The 22,925-nt window shown below is 43.2% G+C and overlaps 1 protein-coding gene across 5 annotated transcripts in view; it reads left to right on the top strand.

Moving 5' to 3' along the window:
- The window catches only part of DOCK2 (dedicator of cytokinesis 2), a 407,128-nt gene that overhangs the window by 307,194 nt on the left and 77,009 nt on the right, over window positions 1–22,925 (top strand). For all 5 annotated transcript variants that reach the window (XM_040630309.1, XM_040630312.1, XM_040630308.1 and 2 more), the window contains 3 exons: window positions 8,395–8,493; window positions 10,996–11,090; window positions 22,053–22,131. In XM_040630309.1, coding sequence (XP_040486243.1) covers window positions 8,395–8,493; window positions 10,996–11,090; window positions 22,053–22,131 — 273 coding nt within the window. The remainder of the gene's footprint in view (window positions 1–8,394; window positions 8,494–10,995; window positions 11,091–22,052; window positions 22,132–22,925) is intronic.

Genomic DNA, 22,925 nt, shown 5'->3' with positions numbered 1-22,925 from the left:
TACTGATGGATAGATAAAGGGCTTAGCATGCTGCCGGATACACACTTAGCCCTTTAAATGATAGTTCTTGTGGTCCTGCAGCCCACAGTGCCTTCTGCCTGAAACATAGTATCTTTTTGTGATACCTTTTTCTGTTGAAGGTTGATCTTGGTGTCCTACTTAACCTTGATGCAAATGTTTGCAAAGGCAAAAACAGGGCTGCTTAGAATACTCATCCAGAGCCCACATCCCGGTGATGCTCCTGGCTTTGCTATTTCCCAGGGAGAAGTGAGCTGAGGACAATACCATATTGTCCAAGACTCCAAACAGACTTTTTCACACAGCCTTTCCTGAGGCATTCAGTGCGAAGATTGGAGGGCCATCGCTGGTATATATATGTGCTGAGAATAAATCCTTGTTTCTGAAACTGTTCTTATTGCAGTCACATTTGTGAACTCCCGCACCCACACCTCCACAAATGCTATTAGAAGTGTTTAGAAAAATCACCTTCCGTTCAGTTAAAAACCAGGTGTCCTGAATGATAGCCCCTTCCTGGCAAGCAGGCTTCTCAGGACTCACAGATGCGAATGGCTTTCATCAGAGATTGGGAGCCAGTGGAGCAGGCTCCCCTCTATTCAGCTCTTAACAACAGGGAGATGAACCCACTAAGCTTGAAGATGGGTAAGATCCACATAAAGCCAGAGTCCACTCTCTTGCCTGCCCAAGGAGGGCCAGAGTCCGCTATAAAATAGTCATTCAGTGAGAAGCATTTGCTGAAGAGTGGTGACACTACCATGATTAAGGAAGATTCAACGTTGAAAACATAATTTGCGCTTTTCATGGACTCATGACCCTGGGAACAAGTCCAGTACTGTGTCTTGGAGATGGGCTTGTGTGGCAAGACGTGGAAACCACCTCTTTAAAGAGGGGTTCTTGAGACACACAGCAGCAAGAGAGAGCTTTTTAAAACCCAAGTCAATGGCCTCCTTTTGCACTTGGAGGAAAAGCCAAACTCTTGCTCCTGATCCCCAAGGGCTCACAGGATCTAGCCCCTGCCTGTCTCTCTGACCTTGTCTTATACAGTGTCTTCCCTCATTTCATACCTTCCAACTATTCTGGCCTTCTTTTGACTCCTCTAGCATTCCAATCACATCCCACCTCAGTGCCTTTGAATCTGCAGTTCAATTGCCCTGGAATGCTGTTCTGCCAGATTTTTGCATGACTGACTCTCATTATTCAGATTTACACTCAAATGCCAGCTCTCTAAGAGGCTGCCTTTGTCTCCCCTATTGAAAATGGTTTCCTTCCCACTCCATCCCTATCTCATTCCTTGGTGATATGTCATTAGTAGCAGATATCACTGCCTAAAATAGTCTTCCTTGTGTACTCACTCGATTCTAGTGTGTTTCTTCATCCCTGGCCCTCTACCCAATGGGGATGAGAGCTCATTAAGAACAAATTTTGTTACTCTCATTCCTGGTTGTATACTCCGCAACTACAACCAAGCCTGGAACATAATAGGTGCTCAGGAAATATTTGTTGAATTAAGGAATGTGTGAAAGAATGATCACACTGTGGCCTGATCAAATATAATTTAAGATGGACTACACTCAGAAGTAGAACAAAAATTCTTTCATTTCTGAGCTCTCCTAAGGCAAAGATGGTCTATACATGACCCTAACTTTTCAGAGTTTGTGTGGGGAGGGTGGAGTGGTCCCTATAATATTCTTTTAGAGATGGGGACTACTATCCTAAAGAGATTGCCCTCATCTAAAACATATTTATTGAGCCCACACTAAGTCCAAGTTCAATTCTGGATTCTGGTGATACAGCAATGAATAAGTGAATAAAAATCTCTCCCCAGGTGGAGTGTGGACAGTGCGGACATGGGAGACACAGTGGATTTATGAAAAGAACACAGGTTGTGGAGTCAGAAAGATCCAGATTTTAATTCCTGGCCCATCATGTACTAAATGTCTGTCTAGGCAAGCTTCCTGACATCCATACATTTCACTTTCCTCATCTGTAAAATGGGCAGAAAGTTGACTTCATGAGGTTGTTGAGATGAGTCAGTGACATGAGGAATGTAGAGTCCTGAGCACAAGGAATGAATGAATGGAATTTCCTTGCCTTCCATCTCCCCTTGGGATTCCATTTTGTCCTTTGGAGGATTTAAAGTGAGCCCACACCACAGAACCACATGCACAGGCTCCAGCCAGTATCAGAATGTGTTAGTTTCAAAGGAAGAATATGTTACCAATTCAGTCTCCTCTTCCAGCCTTGATTCAAAGCAGCCTTGTTTACCCCTGCTTTCCTGCTCCTTGTCAGTGAGGCTATCTCTCCAAGGAGACATCTGTACTTCTGGCCCTAGTGATGCCAGGTAGCTGAGCCATCATTAATGCCCACAGCACCAGGCAGGGGTGCACGTAGCTAACTCTACAAGAGTTGTCATGTTGTACAGATGGAATATGTCAGACCATGCCCAGAATATACAGCATCCAAGTGGCACTTTTCTGTTTTCCTGTAATGTTGTGCCTTTGACGTGGAGCAGGCCACATGAAACCCTGGGATCTGTGCCCATCAGGAAGCTTCCCCTGAAGGAGGGTGATTTGGTTTACTCTATCACACAGCAGGATCCCCAGGAACCAAAGAACACCACTGCACACAGAGACAGGTGCCTCCTAAAGCCAAATAGCTGGGGGAGTAAGTTTTTGATGAAGACAGTTGTATTTCACACTTTTGAACAATTTGGGCCCTGTTGTCACTCTTCCCACCTGCTGCAATACCCCCGAATAAAAGAAACCTCCCAATATGCCCCAGTCCAAGAGGCTCACCTTTGATTTACTTAACAGCTGGACTTTGGGCATGTTGTTAACCAAGGCACGTTCAGAGTCAAAGGGCACTCAGCTGTGATTAGGAGTGCTTGATGTGTCCACAGCCAGGCATGGGGAGGTGATGTCATCATTTCCCTCACCCAGGTCAGGAATTTCAATGAGCTAATCTGCATAGTTTCTCTGGATCACAGTCACCACCACCAACAATAATAATAATAGCTGATAATTATCGAGGGCTTTCTATGTTCTAAGTGCTTTTGATTTAATCCTAACCCACACTGTATGAAGTAAGGAACATTCCTATCCCCTTTTACAGATGAGGACACTGAGGCACAAGACCCTGCCCAAGGTCACACAACAAGGAAGAGAGAGAGAGAGAACGATTTGAACTCAGGCTGGCTGGCTCCCAGGCCCCCACTCTGACACCCTACATCCTGGCGGAACCAGGTGTAAGCTCTTTGGAGCCCAGCCCCATCCATCCCGCTCACTGCTGCACCCTGACACCCAGCGCAGTGCCCAGAATGTGATGGTTGCTAAGACAGAACAATACGCTGGTTTCCCCAAAGATCCCTACACACTAGAATCCCGAGTGCCTGACAAATCTCTAAGATGAAGGGGTTTTAGAGTTCCTGTTGTTCCTAACACCACAGCCTCCCACTTCCGGTCCAGGATCCACCACACAGTGCCAATTCCACCCAAGAATAAAATCTGTTACATAACCACATGGCAGACATGGGGGTGAATGGAGAAGCCACCTGAGGATGGCATTTGGCCACCCTCAGTCTCCCAAGGAGATAAATGGCCAGGGAGATAGAACTTTTCATCTCCCTATGAGCCTCCCTCGGTATGAAAACTTTCCTTCATCTCCTCTCCTTGGCGCTTTCTATATTTTATTTTATTTTGGCCCTGCACATTATTTGAAGTTACTATAGCAACGTGTCACCAGCTGGTATCGCGTAGTAATGTTGGCATTTAGGTAGCAAGCTCCCAAAGTTAGCTGCTTCCCTCCTTCTGTGAGCTCATCCCTCCCACAATCTCAGGTGAGTGGGGGATGTATCCACAGAGACCAGGCCCCTATCCCCCTTGGTTGCTTGGTTTTCAAGGCAGGGCAAACCGATAGCCTCTTCCTGGTCCACTCAGCACTGCACGGGTCTTGATTGTGTGTGTATGTGTGTGTGTGTGCATGTGTGTGTAGGTGTGTTTGCCTTAGAGGTGGTTAAATAGATATGTTTAAGTTGAGTGACATGCACCCAACTATTGGCCTTATCATTATGAGGATATAATGATGGTGGTTTTTTTATGCAAAGGAGCCGAATGATTTGGGGAGGGCTGCTCTCCTGATCCTAATCACCTATATCCCAGCTAATTAATATTAATCACACAATACTGGGCTTCTCTTTTCTCTCTTGCCATCACACAGTGAGAGGCCCTGGCTGTTTTCTTCGGAGCTTCAGTGCTCTCCCAGGTGTGCGAGACCTCTCTCCATACTGATGGGCTGAATTAATTAAGAGGATTGATTGTCGCGGATCGCTGAAGAGGGTTCTATGTGGCAAATAAGCCCTGCCACTCAAGGCGTTAAGTAGCCCCTCATCAGCCAAGTGCCTGCGATGATTGCACTTATTTTTACGCGTTTGACCTAGTTTCAAACCGTGTCTCTTCATGCTGTGATTCATTAGCTACATTTTAAACCGCCCCGAACGGAGCCGAGGTGGCTCTGCCTGGTTTGTGCCGGCGTCTCAGATACAATTTCTCTCTGGGATTTAAGATGCAGGTCCCCCTGGTATTCTGTTTTAAGAAGCAATTTCCCATCCAGGCACCTGGCATGCTGCTTGGCTATGGATGAGTGGCTGTCTCATGCCTTGGTAGTAAATATATGTCACCTACACAGTTTCTGCCAGGCATGGGAAGAGGGGGATTCTCACTAGCCTGGACTGCGGGGATCCCTCCACCCTGCTGTCCCCCATGCAGTACTCAGGCTTTTCCATGTTGCCGACAGGAATGGGAGATTTGGCTCCTGGGCTATAAAGTTTGAGCAATGTCAATGTGGGGAGTATCTGAGTTGCTAGTGCATCACCCCCCCACCCCCATTCCTCTGTCTCTTTCTAAACATTTAAAACATGGTGGATATAGAAGTAGGGGCTCAAACTCATAGAAAGGGAAGGGGCAGGAAGCAACGAGGTGGATTGCCATGTTGAGGATGTTACTGAGAAAAGGATAAACGTCAGAGAGGCATAACGTTATTCCATCATTCGAACATTATGTGGCAAAGAGGGTTTTGTTTTGTTTTTTGTTTTGTTATTTGTTTTTTAATATAAATGACAGAAAGGAGCCTTTTCTGAATACGAACCTGCTGCTGGCGTCTCATGCCATTTCACCAATCAATCGATCACATCTGTGTGATTTCTGACAGATTTGGTGCTAAAGTGGGCTAGACACCAGAGTAGGAAAAAAGGGGTGCTTCCAGCCAGATGTAAAACACTGTCCTTTTTCATTAACAGTCAGATGCAGGTAACTTGTCCAAACTTCAGTCACATTGCACTACAAATCGTGCTGTAAGGCACTGGGCTGGATTTTTCTATACGGTAGTTAGAAGGGAGAAATGAACAAGCTGGTAAAACTAATTTTGATTGACTGGTGGGCTCTGACACATCGAGGAGGTCCTTAGAAAAAATAGTGGTTTCTTTCATAAAATGGTCACTTTCTCTAGATGGGGACTAGGACCCTTTCCCTTTTTATTTTCTTTTAAAATGAAGCATGGAAGTTTCTCTAAACAAAGCTTAAGACAATGCAGGCTTTTCAAGGTAATTCCCAGCAACTTGAGCTCTAAGGTTTGTTTTTTGCTTTTCTCCCCCCCCCACTTCAAATTCAAATCAAGCCATTGGAAATAACAAGCACTCGTATCTATGCATTTGGGGCAGCCTGCAGTTCTGACAATGGTAATCTTCCACACACAGCACGCGCGCGCAGACACACACACACACACACACACACACACAAGCTCACAATCCCAGGACTCATTTAAGCGAAAGCTTTAAAAGTAAACTATTGTCCAAGAGGCGATAGCATTTCTCTTAGAGGATCATGGATCACAAAAAAATAAAACCTACCCAAATCTCTTACCTTGAAGCAGTAGAATTACCTGCAGAGATGTCCTCCTTTTCCTTGCAAAATGAGCCAGGCTTGGGCCAGCGCAGAATCACTCCAAAAGAAGGAATAATGGGTCCTTTATGTTGTAATTTTCACTGTTTATATGCAAGAAGTGTAGTGGGTCTGCTCACGTAGGAATAAATAAAAAGCCGCTGAACAAACTGCTCGGCAGCTACCATGTGAAAAGAAAAGACCTCTAGTGGTCACAGGCTGAATTCTTGGAGGAAAGGAGAGAAGAGACGTAGGGAGTAGAGGAAATACACGTGTGTGTGTGCGTGTGTGTGCGTGCGTGTGTGTGTGTGCGTGCGTGCACACACACACACGCACGCACACACCTCTCAAACTTGAAGATTTCTCCTTTCTCCCATCCAGCCTGGACAGAGGGATACACCATGAGAAAACTTCTTTCTTGGTTTAAGTGGGACCTGGTTAAGGTAACAGCGATGGTGGTGTTCCGTCTGGTTTGAAAAGAACTGATAATTTCACAAACTCAGCACCACCCCCTGGGGGTCTGAGCAGGAGAGGATTTGCCTCCCTGGACGACCAAGACGGTTCACCCCAGCGTAGAGGCTCCAGGTCCCCATCCACACAGCATCCTCACTGTTGCTCCCCAGAGTCCCAGCTTTGCGCTTTCTGACAGCTTTGCATGTTTTGTGAACACTTACGGAGTGTGAGCGTGGTGGTGGTCACTGGCAGGCAGGGCTGGCTCCCTGAGCGTAGGACCTGGCCTGGTGCTCAGAATGGGACCTGGGGCTGTCTTGAAATTCTGGCCAATTTTTAACAAGGAGTCTTCATTTTCATTTTGTTCTGAGCCCCACAAATTATATAGCTGGTCTTGCTGACTGGGAGGGCATGTTATTCCTAACATCTTAATTGGGAAAAAAAACTTTAGAAGCAAATGACATTCCTGATCTCTGGGAGTTACTCTTGGGACTGTGAGCTTGAGAAACATTAAGTTATCCAAAAGACTTTCTGGGGAGGAAGACAGAAGGGGCTTCCTGGGACATTGAGGCTGTTCCTCCACCACCGTAACTAAACTGTAGAGCTGTACTCTATAAGGATATGTAGTTTTTCAAATGTGTGTTTTATATACATATATATTTTTTCATATGTGTGTTTTATATATATTTGTGTATATATTATATATATTATTTATATATATATAAATACATATATATTATTATTTTTTAAACAAAGATAACCGTTTTTGATACCAAACCCATTTTCTTGGTTCTCACATAATACTTCCAGTCCCATCTCTCTGGTATGCCTTTTGTTGGACACCCTTTAGCAGTAGGGTTCCCTTGAGAGGCCTGCCTCACATTGAGCAGACCATCTTCCACAAGCCTGCCCTTGACCAAACCTAGTGGGACTTCCTTTGACTAAGATGACAGTCCCATTGGAATCTTGCAGGAGACAATCTTGAGTGGCTCCTCTCCCCTGGTGGATTTGTGGTTGGTACCTCCTTTACAAGGTTTCCAGGGTAAATATCCCTAAATGCTGCTTGCAGACACTAGCCTAAATGAAAAATGCACCCTGATACAGACTGATAAGATCTGGGAGGGAAAAGCAGAAAGGGCTGTGGTGGTGTATTCTGGTACATGAAGGAATGTGGTCCTTGCTCCTCCGAGCCCATGGATCCTTCCAGACCTACCTCTTCTCCACATCCTTGCATTGATTCCTTTCTAGTTTGAATCCCTCTGACACTTGGTCTGCTTGGCAGATCAAAGGTCTTGTACATTTCCCCTCACGGATGTTAATCTTCCTTTCCCAACTAGATCATGAACTCCTGAAGAGCAAGGACCACCGTTTCTCATTTCTTTTATCCTCCAAGGCCCTTAACAAGTGCTGGTTCCTGGAAGCTACTGGCTTCTCATTAGCTGATTCTTGATGGTCCAACAACTGCTCCCTCTATAGAGAAATTCATTGTATTCAAAGCATTATAGGAGCCATTTGATCCATATCTGGGGGTAGATACAGATGGATTATTGTCCCATTTTACAGATGAAACAATTGGGGCTTAGACATATAAAATTATTTATCGGAAAATCAAACTATCTCCAGGTTCTTGATACAGGCTAGATCCCTTGACACCAGTGCATTGGCCTTTTCCCAAAGTACAAGTAGCTGGAGAAGTGATGGATCAAGTTCCATTTTCTATACCTGGAGCTCCCACTACAGTCTGAGTCACATAATAGGTGTTCAGTAAATGCTTTTTGAAGAATGAACCCATAAATGAACAGTAAGGAACCATTTCCTCATAGGGAAGTTTCACTTGCTGATCCAGTAAGGAGAGATTCTCTACCCTTGGGAGACTTTTGATACTTACGTGAGATGGTTGGGGTGTATTCTAGTCTGAAGTCAAGAAATTGGGGAAGATCAATCTCATGGTACTCTCTCCTCTATTTCATGGCATTTTTCTTTTTTCTTACAGAGTCACTTTGTGGCATGTATGACAGCCATCTTAAACCAGATGGGTGACCAGCACTATTCCTTCTATATTGAGACCTTCCAGACCAGCTCTGAACTTGTGGTGAGTCAGCACGATGCTGAGGTGGGGGGCAGTGTAGAGGAGGCGTATTATACTCTTGGCTCTTGAGAGTATAGGGCAAGAAGGTGTCCCAGTGAACCTTGTGTATGTGTGTTTCTAAATTTACCGTCATGTTCATGTGATTCCCTAGTTCTATTTTCCATTTAGGCTTCTATATAACGCTTCTGAAGCATGTCTTCAGTCCCTGTCAAAGATGAAACCTGAATGTCTAGTCTACATCTGCCTCAACAAATGTTTGTTGATGAATCATGGACATTTTGGGGCTTAAGACCATGAGTGATAGAATCACACAACCTAGGATTTGCATCCAGGATTTGTCACTGGAGAGCTATGTCATCATGGGCAAGTTACCTCTCTTAAGCCTCAGTTTCCCCATCTGTAAAGTGGAAATAAATTATTTATGTCCTAATGTTGGGAAAGGGTTAATGAGAGCACAGTAGCTCTCACATATTAAATGCCCAGTAAATGTAGCGATTTCTATTTTATGATCACAAATACATGGAGGAAGTTGGCTTCTGAGCCCCCTTGCTCTTCTAGTCTCTCAAGACTCATTTGTTACAGAACAGTCTGCACGTGGACTGTGGCCTATAGGCTTATAGCTCTGTAGCGGATGACTTACCAACATAAAGCCCAGCCCAGGCTGTCCTGGGGGTATAGCAGTCCCTTTGCCTTCAACATGGCCACCTCTGTCATTGTCTCCTTATTACACTAGATTCAGGAATTCTGCTGCTCGGGCTCACTTTCAACTCTCCTTGGACCAATCTCAGAGGGTGGCCCATAAAAAGGGAATTATTAGGAAGCCAATGTCCTATTCTTTCAGCCATTCAGCAGAGAGAGGGTCTCCTCACTGGGTCAGCATTGGCAAGAAATGTAACCTTCTTCTGGATACACAAAAAATAAAACAAAAATAAAGCTAAATAACCCAGGTTTTTCCCCTAAATTCTCTGTGTCATAGAGCATGGAAATAGATCAGGTTCCTAATTTTTGATCCTTAGTGGAAGGAAAGGTTAGAAGAACGGTAGAAAAGGGAATTCTTACTTATTGAACATATATACTTTGTTGCATAATCTTCACAACAGTATGACCTAGGGATTAGTAGTCACATTTTACAAGTCTACAATCTACTTGCTCAAGGCCACATGGCAAGTTTGTGGCAGAGTAGGATTTGAATTTCTCTCCTAATCCTTAGAGCGTGTTAGAGCTTCTCATTCAGAAGCTAGGATTTTCCATCTATGAGCTGGAGGCCTTCTCTGTGACCATAGGAAGGGAAGGAGCCTGTGATGGTATCTGCATTTCCCCAGGTGCTATCAAGGATGATAACAAGACTCGCCATTGTCATGACCCAGCACTTAATGAGCACTTACAGTGGGCCAGGCTCCGTGCTGACCATCTTTTAGACAGTGTGTGCTTAACCTTCATAGTAACTCTCCAAGTTAGATATCATCCCCATTCTGCTGATGTGGAAACTGGGACTTAAAGCATCGAGGTAATTTTCCCTAGAAGCAAGGATTGCTGAAAAGGAACCAATCTCATTTCCAGAATTTTGCAATTTAGCTTAAAGTAGTGATTTTCAAATTATTCTCCTCCCATCTTCACTGTCCTCTACCACACACACACACACACACACACACACACGCACACACACATCAACCACAGCATTCTACTTTTATCTATTCTACGTATTCCATTCTGGGTATTATTTTCTTTGGACAAAGAATTTTGCTGTTAAAATAATTTGAAAACCACTAGCTTAAGAAAAGAGCTCTGAATGGGTTTCCTATGGATTTTAACTTTTCCCAAAAGCAGACAGAGTCTGACTGTGTCTTCCAGCTCGGGAGCGTCCACATGCCAGGGGTCCTGGTCTTGGCCATCTGGATTTGTCTTGAATTTGTGTTTGCCAAAGATGGAGCACAAACTTGGCCAGCTGCAATATCTGATGGGGTGTGTTGAGGTCCACTCTCAACCTCTTCGAATGAGAGGAAGAGAGTCCCTGTTGCGTTTCCTCTAATCTGCCCATGGATGTGTCTGTTACCTATGAACTAGCTGTGCTTACAGTACTGCTAATTAGGTGGTCATGGTAATAACTGTTGGCTACATGACCCGAGATGCCTTCACAAAGTGTAGAATATTTCCTTCTTAAATTCATATTTGAGAAGATGATTATAAAATTGTGACATCAATAAGTGCATTTACTTCTTTCCTCCCAAAAACAAAATCACTAGTGCTTCATTTTGAGAGTGTTTTCACATCCCATAGTCACATTCCACTTATATTTGTGAAACAGTCTCCTGGTAACCAACGTGAAGCTTCCATTTAAAAATCCACTGCTATTGGTTCCACTGGATTTATTTAATGAATGCCCTTTCCCTTTCTGCCCTCCTAAAAAATAATAAAGAAAAAATTTAAACAGCCAACAAGATCTGGGTCCTTCCAGTTGGTTTATATGAAACAAGATGACAGGTGTGTTTTGCTTTGCAATTTCAGGACTTCTTGATGGAGACATTCATCATGTTCAAGGACCTCATTGGGAAAAATGTGTATCCTCTAGACTGGATGGCCATGAGTATGGTTCAGAACAGGTAAGCTGCCCCTTGTTCCTAATAGCTGTGTCACCCCAGCAAGCACTTTAAAGAGCACTCATGGAGACAAGGTGGGGATACTTTCTCCCTGGTGAGAAGAAAATGTGTAGCAGAGTCTTTCTTTCTACTTTTAAACCCTAAGGAACTCCACACCAATCTTGAATCTTCCTTTTTAAAAAATACTTCAGTCCTCATGACTTTGTATATACTGAGCTGGCTACCTCCCACCTTTCCATTCTTCAAATACCAGTTAAAATAACATAATTTGTGGGGTGCCTGTGTGGCTCAGTCGGTTAAGCTTCTGACTGTTAGTTTTGGCTCAGATCATGATCTCAGGGCAGTGAAATTGAGCCCTGCAACAGGCTCCCCGCTCAATGGGGAGTCTGCTTGGGATTCCCTCTGTCCCTTTGCCAACCTCACTCTTTCTTTCTTTCTCTCTCTCTAAAATAAGTAAATAAATCTTTAAAAAAATAACGTACTTTGTGAAGTCTTCCCTAAACTCTTGAGACAGTAGGTCAGGCTTTTTAAAATTATAGTATTTTAACATTTATTTTATCAAGTATATTTTGTGGCATACAGTAAAATAAGTTTAGGAAGCATGGGATTAAGCAGCTTTGAACAGATTTCTGCACAGGACTTCTTAGAACCTTTAATATGCTGATGGGAATCTCTGAATGGAGGACTTAGGATATGGAATTTCACAAGTTTACTTGCTAGTGGAACCATTTGGTGTGCATATATGTACGTCTCCATGTGTATATATGGTATCTATTAACATCTCATAGGATACCAATGCAACCCAAGTATAACTCAGATCCCACATACCCAGCACAACACTAGATAAAAGTAATTTTATAAGTGATTTCATTCTTTAATGCTTTCTCTCAAATAGTATCATCTCACTAAAATGAAATTCAAATTATAACACTCAGCAGTATATTCTGATATTCCCTTTCTTCATTTCTCTGGCTCTCAGTATCACTCACATCCCATGTTTTATCCATGTTTCTCTTACAACCTTATTCTCAATTCCTCTCCACAAACTCCTTTAAAGCTGAATCTTCTTGGCGCCTTCCCTGTTTTTTCCCTCTCTCACTTTCCTCTGGCTTCATATATTTTTAATCTTCCCCATGAAAGGCCCTTCACTTTACACTGGCAAGAAGTTTTGTCTCTCTCTACCTATTGCTCTTGTTCTAGATTCAGAAAACAAAAAATTGGCTGGCAAATGGAAATATCCCTAGAGGGGAAGAAGAAGAGAAGTTAAAGAGGCAAGAAGCAGAATTCTTTTTTTTTTTTATAATGATTTTTATTATATTATGTTAGTCACTATACAGTACATCCCCGGTTTCCGATGTAAGGCTCGATGATTCATTAGTTGCGTATAACACCCAGTGCACCATGCAATACGTGCCCTCCTTACTACCCATCACCAGTCTATCCCATTCCCCCACCCCCCTCCCCTCTGAGGCCCTCAGTTTTAAGAAGCAGAATTCTTAGTGCGAGGCAGAGAGTGAAGACTATAAACATTAATGTATTAATAATTTTGTCATTGGATACAGTCTGAGAATTTCTATCTCATGTATGCCTAAGAGCTGACTCCAGTCCCAGGTGGCCTCCATCTCTTACCTTTCTGTCTTCTGAAAAGCTGTTCTTCCACTAATTGGATGCCCAAGTGCCTAGCCATGTGACTCGATAGACTCACTTACCTGCAGTGCTCTTGGGGCCAGCTTTAGGGGCTGGTGAAGGAGAGAACAGTTTTGTCAAGGCAGAAAGAAGTTTCTGGCTATGCAGTGGAGCTTATGGTGGGAGGAGAAAAATCAGCCCAGCAACAAAATATCAGAATTCTCAATCTGGTCTAACCTTGCCCTGATTCTCCCTGTTCACATCACACAGATGGGAGTCTCCTTTTGCAATGATTAAATGATTTTTTTTTTTTTTTTTTGCAATGTTTAAAGTGTTGGTGGGAATTCGGCCCATGACAGATCAGAGGTACGTCCCTTCTTACCCCTATGTCAGGACCAGCTTTCCGGGCCTACACCCTGTACAGTCACCTAGGACCTTGCATTCTAACGGGGTCCATGTTTGCTTTAATTCCCTCCCTTTGCCATATTGAAATTCTTAGTAATTTTTGAACCAGGAGATTCACATTTTCGTTGTGCACTGAGCTCAAGAAATTTTGAAGCTGATACTGCCTTATATCAATGTTCAGTCATCTTGGTTACAGTGGTAGCCAGCTCTGGAACTGTGTGTGAATCCTTTTACTCTTTGCCAGCTGGCCAATAATGATTTCAGGTTTTGCCAAAATACATGAAGCACCCACATGAGTCATCTTCAACTCACCCTATGCTTTAGATACATTCAACTATTCACTGTTATTTACCATTTCGTTCTTCTATGACTTTGCATAAATTATTGCTCTCCTCCCTTCTAGACGAAACTCAACACGAAAGCATCCTTCAAATTCTTCACCTTGTAATCTCTTCTTTATGGATGCTTCTAGAACTCTCTCATGGTAGGAGAATGTGTTTTCTTCTCTGTATTTCCATACGTGCCCATATTACGGTACTCACTCCACTGTGCTATAATTGTCTCTTCATATGACTATTTCTGCCACTAAAGAATAAGTTTCTTGAAGGCAAGCACTATGTCTCATTTCTCTGTGTTTTCAGCTCTTAGCCAAAGTCTGATATTCATAAATACATATAATGAACTCTGTGTATCCAATAGCTGCTTATTGATTAGAATTTTTAAAGAAATCTAGTTCAAATCTGCCTAAGTAAAAAGAGAGTTTATTAGCTCAGAGTTATAGCTTCAGGCATGGATGTATCTAGGAGCACAAACAGTGTTATAAGAAATCTGTATCTCTATCCTTGCTCTTTTCTATGTTGACTTCATTCTCAGGCAGCTGCTCTCTTTGTGGTGGGGAAAATGGGCTCTAGAAATTCTAGATATATGTCTTGAATTAGCAAGCTCAATAGGAAGAAAAAGGTAGAACAAGTGTCCCCAGGCTAATCTTCAAAGCTCTGGCTTAGGCTGCATGCCCATTTATAAATTTCTGTGGCTGGGAAAGTGAAATTTGCTACTTCATCAGACTTGGGTCACGTGACTCACTTTGCAACTGGGAGGCAATGGTTTCTTCTACCCAAACCACAAAACCTGGGAGCAAAGGGGGGGGGGGGTAGGGAGAATAGTTATCCAAAGGAAAAGTCTAGGAGTTATTACCAAGAGAAGAATTGGATGACGGATAGGCAAATAAACTCACAGACATCTACCACTTATACAAGGTCAGGAGGATGGGATCCCAGAGAGGCTGGATCCCTGACCAGGCCAGCAATTCCTTCTGGGCTGCCTACAGTCATCTTGGAGGAAGCATGCAGAAGAGCTTAGAGGAATGTCCCCTCCTGAAATCCCAGCTAGCTAAGGACTTTGGTCTTTTTTGGAGAGATAGGCCCTCAGAGATGATATAATAATCCTTGGTTTCTTAATACTTAGAAAATTACAAAGTAGTTTTCTAAAGAATCTAAGAAAGTGGAATTGTCTCCTAAATAGAAATATTTGCATCCCTTAAGGCTCAGCTAAGTACTTAAGTCTTTACATTAAAAAAAAAAAAAGTTAGACTCAGAAATACAGCTGGGTTTCAAACTTCTTCTGCCACTTCTCTTCCTTGAGAAGTCATTTAATCTCTTGGACTCTCAATTTCCTGATCTGTAAAATGGGGATTAATTATAACGTCCATTTCATGGTTTTTTTGTGAGGATAGAATGAGTTAGTTCTTAGCATAGTGCTGGTACCTCAGAAAACTCACTGAACAGATGCATTGCCATCCCTGGGTATAGACAACAAACTTAGCCTTGGACTAGAGAAGCGTGTGCTTAATGCCAACCAGAGAAGTGGTTGTTGTTCTCCTTGAAGGGCAGGTAGAGTAGTAGTAGATGTCCTTCATCTTCAGTCTACAGTGGAGTGCTTGAAATGTTCTCACGTCTTTTACATTTGGTGTGATGTCATGATAGCTAACATGCATTAGGCACCCAGATCTACTGCTGTGTGAATCCCTTACATGTGTTAGGTTACTTAATCTTCACGACTTTATGACGTAAGCTATTGTAATTCACATTTTACATATGAGGGAACTGAGGCACAGAATAGATGAGTAACTTCCACAATGTTGCATTGCTAATGAGAATCCATGCAATTGGAGTCCATGTTCTTGATCTCTACTGCTTCATCCTATAAAATAGTGAGGCTCATATAATGAAGTGCATTGTACAGATATGCCCACTGCATATTTAGTGGCTCAGAAAACTGAAAGAAGCCCAAAGAGTTTACTTGCCCAAGATCATGTGGCTAGTCAGTGGAAGATTTCAATATAAATTGGACAAACAGAATATGCAGCATGGCTAGCCCAGGCCAGTGTTCTCTAGAACATTTCTATTCCCTATGCTGTTAATATGTACTTTACAATGTACTTCCTTCAATGTGTTAATATGTCCTTCCTTCCTTCCTTCCTTCCTTCCTTCCTTCCTTCCTTCCTTCCTTATTATTTACATATTATTATAACCTACCTGTTTTTATAAGTTCTCTATTATCACTTATGATTTATATGTGTATGTATGTATTAGTCATATACAATTTATTTTTCTGCTTGTTGGAGGGAATGGAGTTTTCCAGAGTTGAATGTCTTCTCAGCTATGTACTGTTTGTGTATGCAGACATAGTGACATGTCTACTGCAAGAAATGCCTTCTGTTAGAATTTTTTTTTTTTTCATTTTGGTAAGACACAGCTTTCAGTGAGATCTGATTTCCAGAATATGGTAGATTTTTAAATGATATGGTTCTTCATAATGTAGTAAGCTAACAAAATTATACCTGGAACCTCTTTTCTCCCCTTCCATATGCACCTCGATCTGGAAATCCAACATTCTGAGGGGGCTTGGGGATTTGTACACATCCTTAGGGCGTCTGAAAAAGGAATCAACCAACACATATTTATTGAGTGTCCTGGTTATGCAGGGCTCTAGGGAGTGGGCCTGTCCCTCGGTCCCAGAGGGCAGAGGGCTTATGTTCTAGTTGGTGAGACAGTAAATATGCCCATGGAAATGTGACCAACTGCTACAGTCACCGAGTGAGTTTACAGCACAAAAAATACCCAGAAGAGGTAGGATTTATGACTACCAGGGTCCATATCCTGCCTCCACCATTTAATAGTTAGCTGACCTTCCGTGAAATTCTGCAATTATTATGACTCAATTTTTCTTCCTATAAAATGGGGTTAATAATAGTACCTATAACAACTGTGAGGACCAAAATGAAATGACATAATATATACAAAGTAGTTACAACAGCTCTTGGCACATAGCAAGCATTTCATAAGTGTTAGCTATTATTGTCCTTGTCATATTCCTGTGGTTTGGGAATACCCAAAATATTTCACAGAAGAGGCAAATCTGGGCTGGATCTTATCTACCTTTTTCAGTGTCTCAAGCACATACCAGGCACCCAGTAGGGTCACAGAAGTTGATCATGGGAAGCTGAGTAGGGCAGCACCAGCAATTGTATGGTGGCTCCCTCAGGAGGCTGACGAATCACCGATGCCCACTTCCCCTTCCTCCTACCTACATTAATTTGTCACGCCTACTCCTTTGGTGGGCCTCACCTTCGCCAGTGCATATGGCCCAGAAGGAAGCTCCTCTGTGGGTTCTTTAGCCAGCACAGCACAACTAATCCTGATGTTCAGCAGGCTGCAGGCTCCCAGATTCCAAGAGCCTACCGTGTCCCTTGCCAGAATCCCAGATTCCACAGGTGGTGTCGAGGGCACTGGGGGTGAGCTGTTCCTAGACGCTGCACTGGAAGCTGTTGCTTCACTCTAACCTCTTGGTGCATGGAGCTTTTGTGTGTTGTGGGGAAAGCAGCTTAAAGGCTCTGGGAGGATGGCTTTCTCACTGCCTCCAGGGGAGGAATAAGGACTCTCTTCTCCAGCTCTTTTACTTCCATCATCAAGTTTTGACCAGTAGAATCAATGACATCCCATGAACCACAGAGAGAAGGGGAATGGGGTTCAAAGAGGCCCTCTCCCTCCCTTGGTCATTCTCACCAGAAAGGGCATGCCCTCTTATTCCTGTCCTACAACCTGTGGGTATGGGTTTGTTGTCACATCCGAATGGTTTCAGCTTGGAATTCTCCCACCTCAGAGCTACCAGGTGACCAGGCTATTAGCAACAACAACAACAACAACAACAACAACAACAACAACAACAGCTGTCATTTTGAGGACTTCTATGTGCTGAGGCACTAGGCCACCAGCTTTTTACACTACATCTTATTTAATCTTCACATGGCTCATGTCCCAGAAGGCGCCATTGAGATTCCCCGAGGTCAAGCAGCCAGCTCCAGGCCACAGCATGGAAGAGTGCCAGTGTGGGGATTTGACCAGGGGTAGGCTTGCATAAGTACCTGCAGGAGTCTCTGTAATAGCACTAAAACCAAAAGGACCGACTTCCTAGCGGTGTTGTGAAAATTGGTTGAGAAAATGCATGTAGAACACATAGTGTAGGACCTGGTATTAGTCCTATCTTCTTAAATCATAGCTATCATCATTATTCTCCTACTCTGCCTTCAAGGATCTTTCCACCAGTTTCTTCCTATTCCCAGCGGCTGACTTCTCTCACATGTGGCTTCTGCTTCCTTTCAGAGTCATCTGTTCACGGCTTCTCCTCAGGGTGTGGGTCACTGCCTTCTCTCTAGTTGTCCTGCTTTAGGACTGACACAAAGGATTTGACTTAACTACTCTCCAGACCTGGCCACCGCCACTGGCTAGCGATAAGATCACCCATAGGCCGCTGGTCACCCAGGGAGCACTGCCCGAGTCGAGCATTGGCCCTGTGCCCAGGTGGCTGTGGGCAGAGCAGCAGGATGATAGGGGCCAAGTGTGACGGGACTATGTGCAAAACGGTGGGCATGAGTCGAAGCATGCCCAGTTCCAAAAGACTGCAGGCTGGCCTTCAAGGGAGCCAGTATATCCTTCTGGTTAATTGAAAAGGCTTTAGAGAAAGACAACTCTGACATTGGGTCTAGGCTGTGCTATTTATTAGCTGTGTGAATGTGAGGAAATAATTTTGCTCTCCCAATATTCAGCTTCTTCTTCTGTTAAGTGGGTATAACAAGAGCATCTACCCCAGTTTGTAGAATTTCGTGAAAGAACGTCCGTAGAGTCCTTACAGGGTACACAAATAGCTACACTTCTGTCATTGCTCTTATTAATAAGGTGAGCTCACAGCTGGGATTGAACACAATTACAGAGGTTTTCTTATGGACAGAATAGCAGAGTGGTTAAATACTTACATTGTGAAGACAGCTTACTTCTGTTTAAATCTTGATTTCATATGTACTGTCTGGGGTATTGGGAAAGTTACCTAAACTCATATCGCTAAAATGGAAACAATATCCAACTCAGAGAGTTAATATGAGAATTAAAAAAAGAAAAAAAAAACAGTACAGAAGAGTCCATGCAAAGTACTTAGCAGAGAGCCCATCGCTGGTAACTGCGGCTCAGATTATTATTGATTTTATAGATCCTACTAAGCATCACCAATGAGATGCAGGAAGTGTTAGGTTGAGATGTGGTCATGAACTTTATTTTCAACAATTCAAGTTCATTGTTGAGAGTAACGGAGAGTTAAGTATGTTTTCATTCCAATTTACTTCACCCTATTAGTGCTTAGGCTTTTAAGTACAGTTACTTTTTAAAGAGAAGACAAAAGACATACTTTCCCAGACCCATACATGAGAAACTGAAGTTAAGTAATATGATTCATGATTCCCAGTAGAAGAATCCAGAGAGAGGGAAGAACCTTGACTTACTGGCCCCAGCGCCTGTCTGCCATCAGAACCCACCATTAGCACAGAAGGTTGATCAATTCCTGGTTATTCGACTGACCTTTGAGAACCAGAGACAGGTTTAGGCTGACAATCAAAATAATGACTATTACTGAAACTACTGATAGCTTTGTTACTTCCGAGAATTTGTAAAACCCCTCATTTTGGGATCACATTAGAGATTCCAAGATGCTTATAATATAAAATGACAGCCACTCAATGCATTTCCATCTGGGGAATGATACTAATCTTTAAGGGGAAAATATAGATATTTTTCAAAGGCATATTAGCAAATGACAGAAGAGCAAAGCCAAAGAAATCTCACTTTTTGACTCCTGATAGGGGGAGGATTTTGTGGGACTTTCACTTTTTTTGCCTTTACATGGTCCTGCCTACCTCAGAACTGGTTGCCAGCTGCACCTGGTCTTGTCTGCCCATTTCACTGTTAGTTCCTGACTTCGGAAGAAGGATGAAGCAACCCAAAGGTCTGAAGCAGCTATAGCTGCTGTGTTCTTGTTACAATTGTGTCAGGACCCATGCTCCACACCTAACCACACATCTGCCACTAAAGCCTGCAGCAACCCTGGGAAAGGGGCTACACTGCTGGTATTTCACAGGGAAGGGAACAGAGATGTCAAAGTGACATGAACATGTCCCAAATCCACACAGCTGGGAAGCGACAAAGCCAGAGTCCCTATCCAACTGTGGGTGTATGTATGTGTGCATGCATGTGTGCGTGTGTGGGAGTACAAATCTTGTGATCCTGATACCAAGACATGCTGTCTTCTTTGTTCAACAATGTTTAGGTGCCTGATGACTACCTAGCCCAGGTTCTTTACAAGTAATGCCCAACATTGCACATGTTAGACGTGCCCTGCCCACACTCTTGGCCCATCCAGAATATACCTGCAGCTTTGGTGGACATTTAGCACATTTCCTGAACTTCCTACTTCCTTCAGTCTCTGGACTTTCTCTGGCTACAAGAGAGAGCTCAGTCTACCTACAGGGCAAGCCAGACATGTTAAGGACTTAATGTCCACGGGAGCAACTTTCAACTACAGAGAGGCTGGCATTAGTAAATAGTCTAGGTTCCTCATCCCTGGGAGGGGACACCTCTGATGTGCAGGCATGTTCTATACAGTCTCTCAGAGGTTCCCAAGCAGAACTGAGCCCCAGGCATTACCCAAAGCAATAACCTTCTAAACAACACTTCCTTTGCTGGCTTCCTGTTGTGTCTCAGGTAGGCCAAATGGGCATTTTCCCTGGACTAGCCACTCAATGGGTAAGTAGTTATTGATTATTCACTGTTCATCAAATTTATAGACAGTGGTACAGGTAAGATCTGGTCACTGCCCTCAAAGATTTTATAAACACACACACAAAATGGACACTAGGTCACAGGTGGGCCCTGTGGCAGTTTGGAGGCTACTGCAGAAATCCAAGAGAGAAATGACGTTGGCTTGGTTGAGGCTGATGGCAATGCGGTGTTGAGAAATAGTCAAATTCTGGATATATCTTGAAAGTAATGCTAAGAGGTTTTGCTGACAGGCCAGGTATAGGATATGAGAGAAAAAGAAAAATCAAGGATACTACCACCAGTTCTTTCCCCTTGAGCAATCAGAAGAATGGAGTTAACGTTAACACAGAGATAGGAAGACTACAGAAAGACGGAAAGACTACAGGTAATAGGAGTTGAGATTTTGACCTTATGTTTGCGATGTCTATTTGTCATCCCCATGAGGATATGGAGTCGAGAGCTGGAATGCAAGCCAGAAGCTTGGGGAAGAGGCCAGGGAGGAAGATATAAACTTGGGAGCCAAAGGCATGCAGGTTGGAGAATAGATGAGATCATGGAGGGAATCTCTGATCTCAAGGAAAGTACAGTCTAGTGGAGGAGACAGGCATTATTGAGTCACACAAATAAGTCATCCCAGACCATGATGAATTCTGGGGAAGGAAATTGCAATGACTGTCCTTTGAGGGATACAAGGACGCAGCAGACCCTGTCCTAAAGAGATTAAAAGGAGAGAGGCATTTTATATAAAGGAGGGACACAGATATGTATTGGAAAACAAGGAAAAGCACCAGGAAACAGTGAGAAATGAGTCGAGAAAGGATGAGATCCAATCATGAGGGCATTGACTATCAAGAGGAAGAGTTTCGGCTTATCCTGTGGGCAGTGGAGTGTCACCGAAATGGGTGATTGACATGACTGGAGCTGTCCACTGGGCAAGGTACTCTTGACGTTGAAGAGGCAAGAGATGGGAGGCTGAAAGACCAGTCAGTAGGGCTCGGTAGGAAGAAGGGAAGGAAGAGATGGATGGGAAGACGTTTAAGGAGAAACACAATTTGACAACAGGTACCAAAATGTTGAAAGTGCATTTGATAAGTACTACCACTTCAAGAAGAGGACTGGAAAAGAAGTGTATATCAGAGGTGCAAGGTGTACATAAGAGAGTGATTACTGACACACTGTCTATAAAAGCTGAGCATAAAGGATCATCACTGAAAGAGTGATTAAATAAACCGTGATCCACCCGTAGAACAGCATGCTCCTCGGTGATCAAAAGGCATGATGTATATCTGCATTCATTGGCATGAAAGGCACACACAGTTTATTGCCAAGTAAAAGAGACAGACTGTGAAATAGCATTTGCCGTTTAGCCCTATTTATCAAAATGATATCTTTCAAACGCCATTCATGTACATACGTCTAGGGAGACCTTTGAACATAATGTTCACCAGAATCTCAGTGATGGTTTTCTCTAGATGATAAGATTTGATTGTGTGTTGTTTGTTTGTTTGCTTGTTTGTGGGGGAGGCAATTCCTGTCTCTGGATAGCATAAATTTTCTGCCATAAGCTTGTAATGGTTCAAACAAAAGACATTTTCTAAGGAAGTCAAACAGACAATTCTTCAGTTCTTGAGGGGCAAACATGGCCCCAGGTCTACAGTGTGAGCGGGTGGGTCAGCTGACTTCTTCTTTGGGTCTTTGAGCCTCTCTCCAAGGGAACCTTGGTCTGGAGGATGGGGAGGGATGCCTAGGGTAACATACTTGGATGGCCTGGTGACCTTCTCCCCTCTTCCAGGGTCTTCCTGAGAGCTATCAACAAGTTTGCAGAAACCATGAACCAGAAGTTCCTAGAACACACGAACTTTGAGTTCCAGGTGAGTGTGAGGCACCCGAGGTGTGCTTGGGGTGCCCTGGCAAGGTGGCTCTAGCATCTTGGGCTGATTGCTCCATCAGACACATCTCAAAACACACATAAGGTATACCGGTGTCTCTGGGGGTTTCCACAGAGGGAGTGCGGGCAAGGAGGGAATTAGGCCCTTGATTGAAACTCAGGGTTTGGAACCAGGCCCTTGATTAAATAAATAGTCATTAACTGAGCAGCATATGCGAATGTGACCGTATAATGTATCTTGTGCTAAAGAGGAGATTTGCATTCATCCATTGTCAGAGGGGGCACCACCTTTTATTTATTTATTTATTTATTTATTTATTTATTTATTTACTTGCTGTCTCTATATCCTCTTTATTGAAGTGGCTTTTCAAGCCTTTTACACAGTAAAAAAAAGGGGGGGGGAGTGTTTTCTAGTAGTTGAGTTTTGACAGTTTTGAAATATATTCTGGATACAAGTTTTTTGTTGGATATGTGATTTGAAAATTTCTATTAGTCTGTAACTTGTTTTTCATTCTCCTTATAGTATCTTTGTAGAAAAATATTTCTTTTTTTTTAATGTTTTTTATTATATTATGTTAGTCACCGTACAGTACATCCCTGGTTTCTGATGTAAAGTTCGATGATTCATTAGTTGCGTATAACACCCAGTGAACCATGCAACTACCCATCCCTACTACCCATCACCAGCCTATCCCATTCCCCCACCCCCCTCCCCTCTGTAGCCCTCAGTTTGTTTCTCAGAGTCCATAGTCTCTCATGCTTCATTCCCCCTTCTGA

The sequence above is a fragment of the Ursus maritimus genome, unplaced genomic scaffold, assembly GCF_017311325.1.
Source record: "Ursus maritimus isolate PB19 unplaced genomic scaffold, ASM1731132v1 scaffold_15, whole genome shotgun sequence".
In the NCBI taxonomy this organism is placed as follows: domain Eukaryota; kingdom Metazoa; phylum Chordata; class Mammalia; order Carnivora; family Ursidae; genus Ursus; species Ursus maritimus.
The sequence above is the reverse complement of the archived record's forward strand: the minus strand, read 5'-3'. Positions and strand labels throughout refer to the sequence as shown.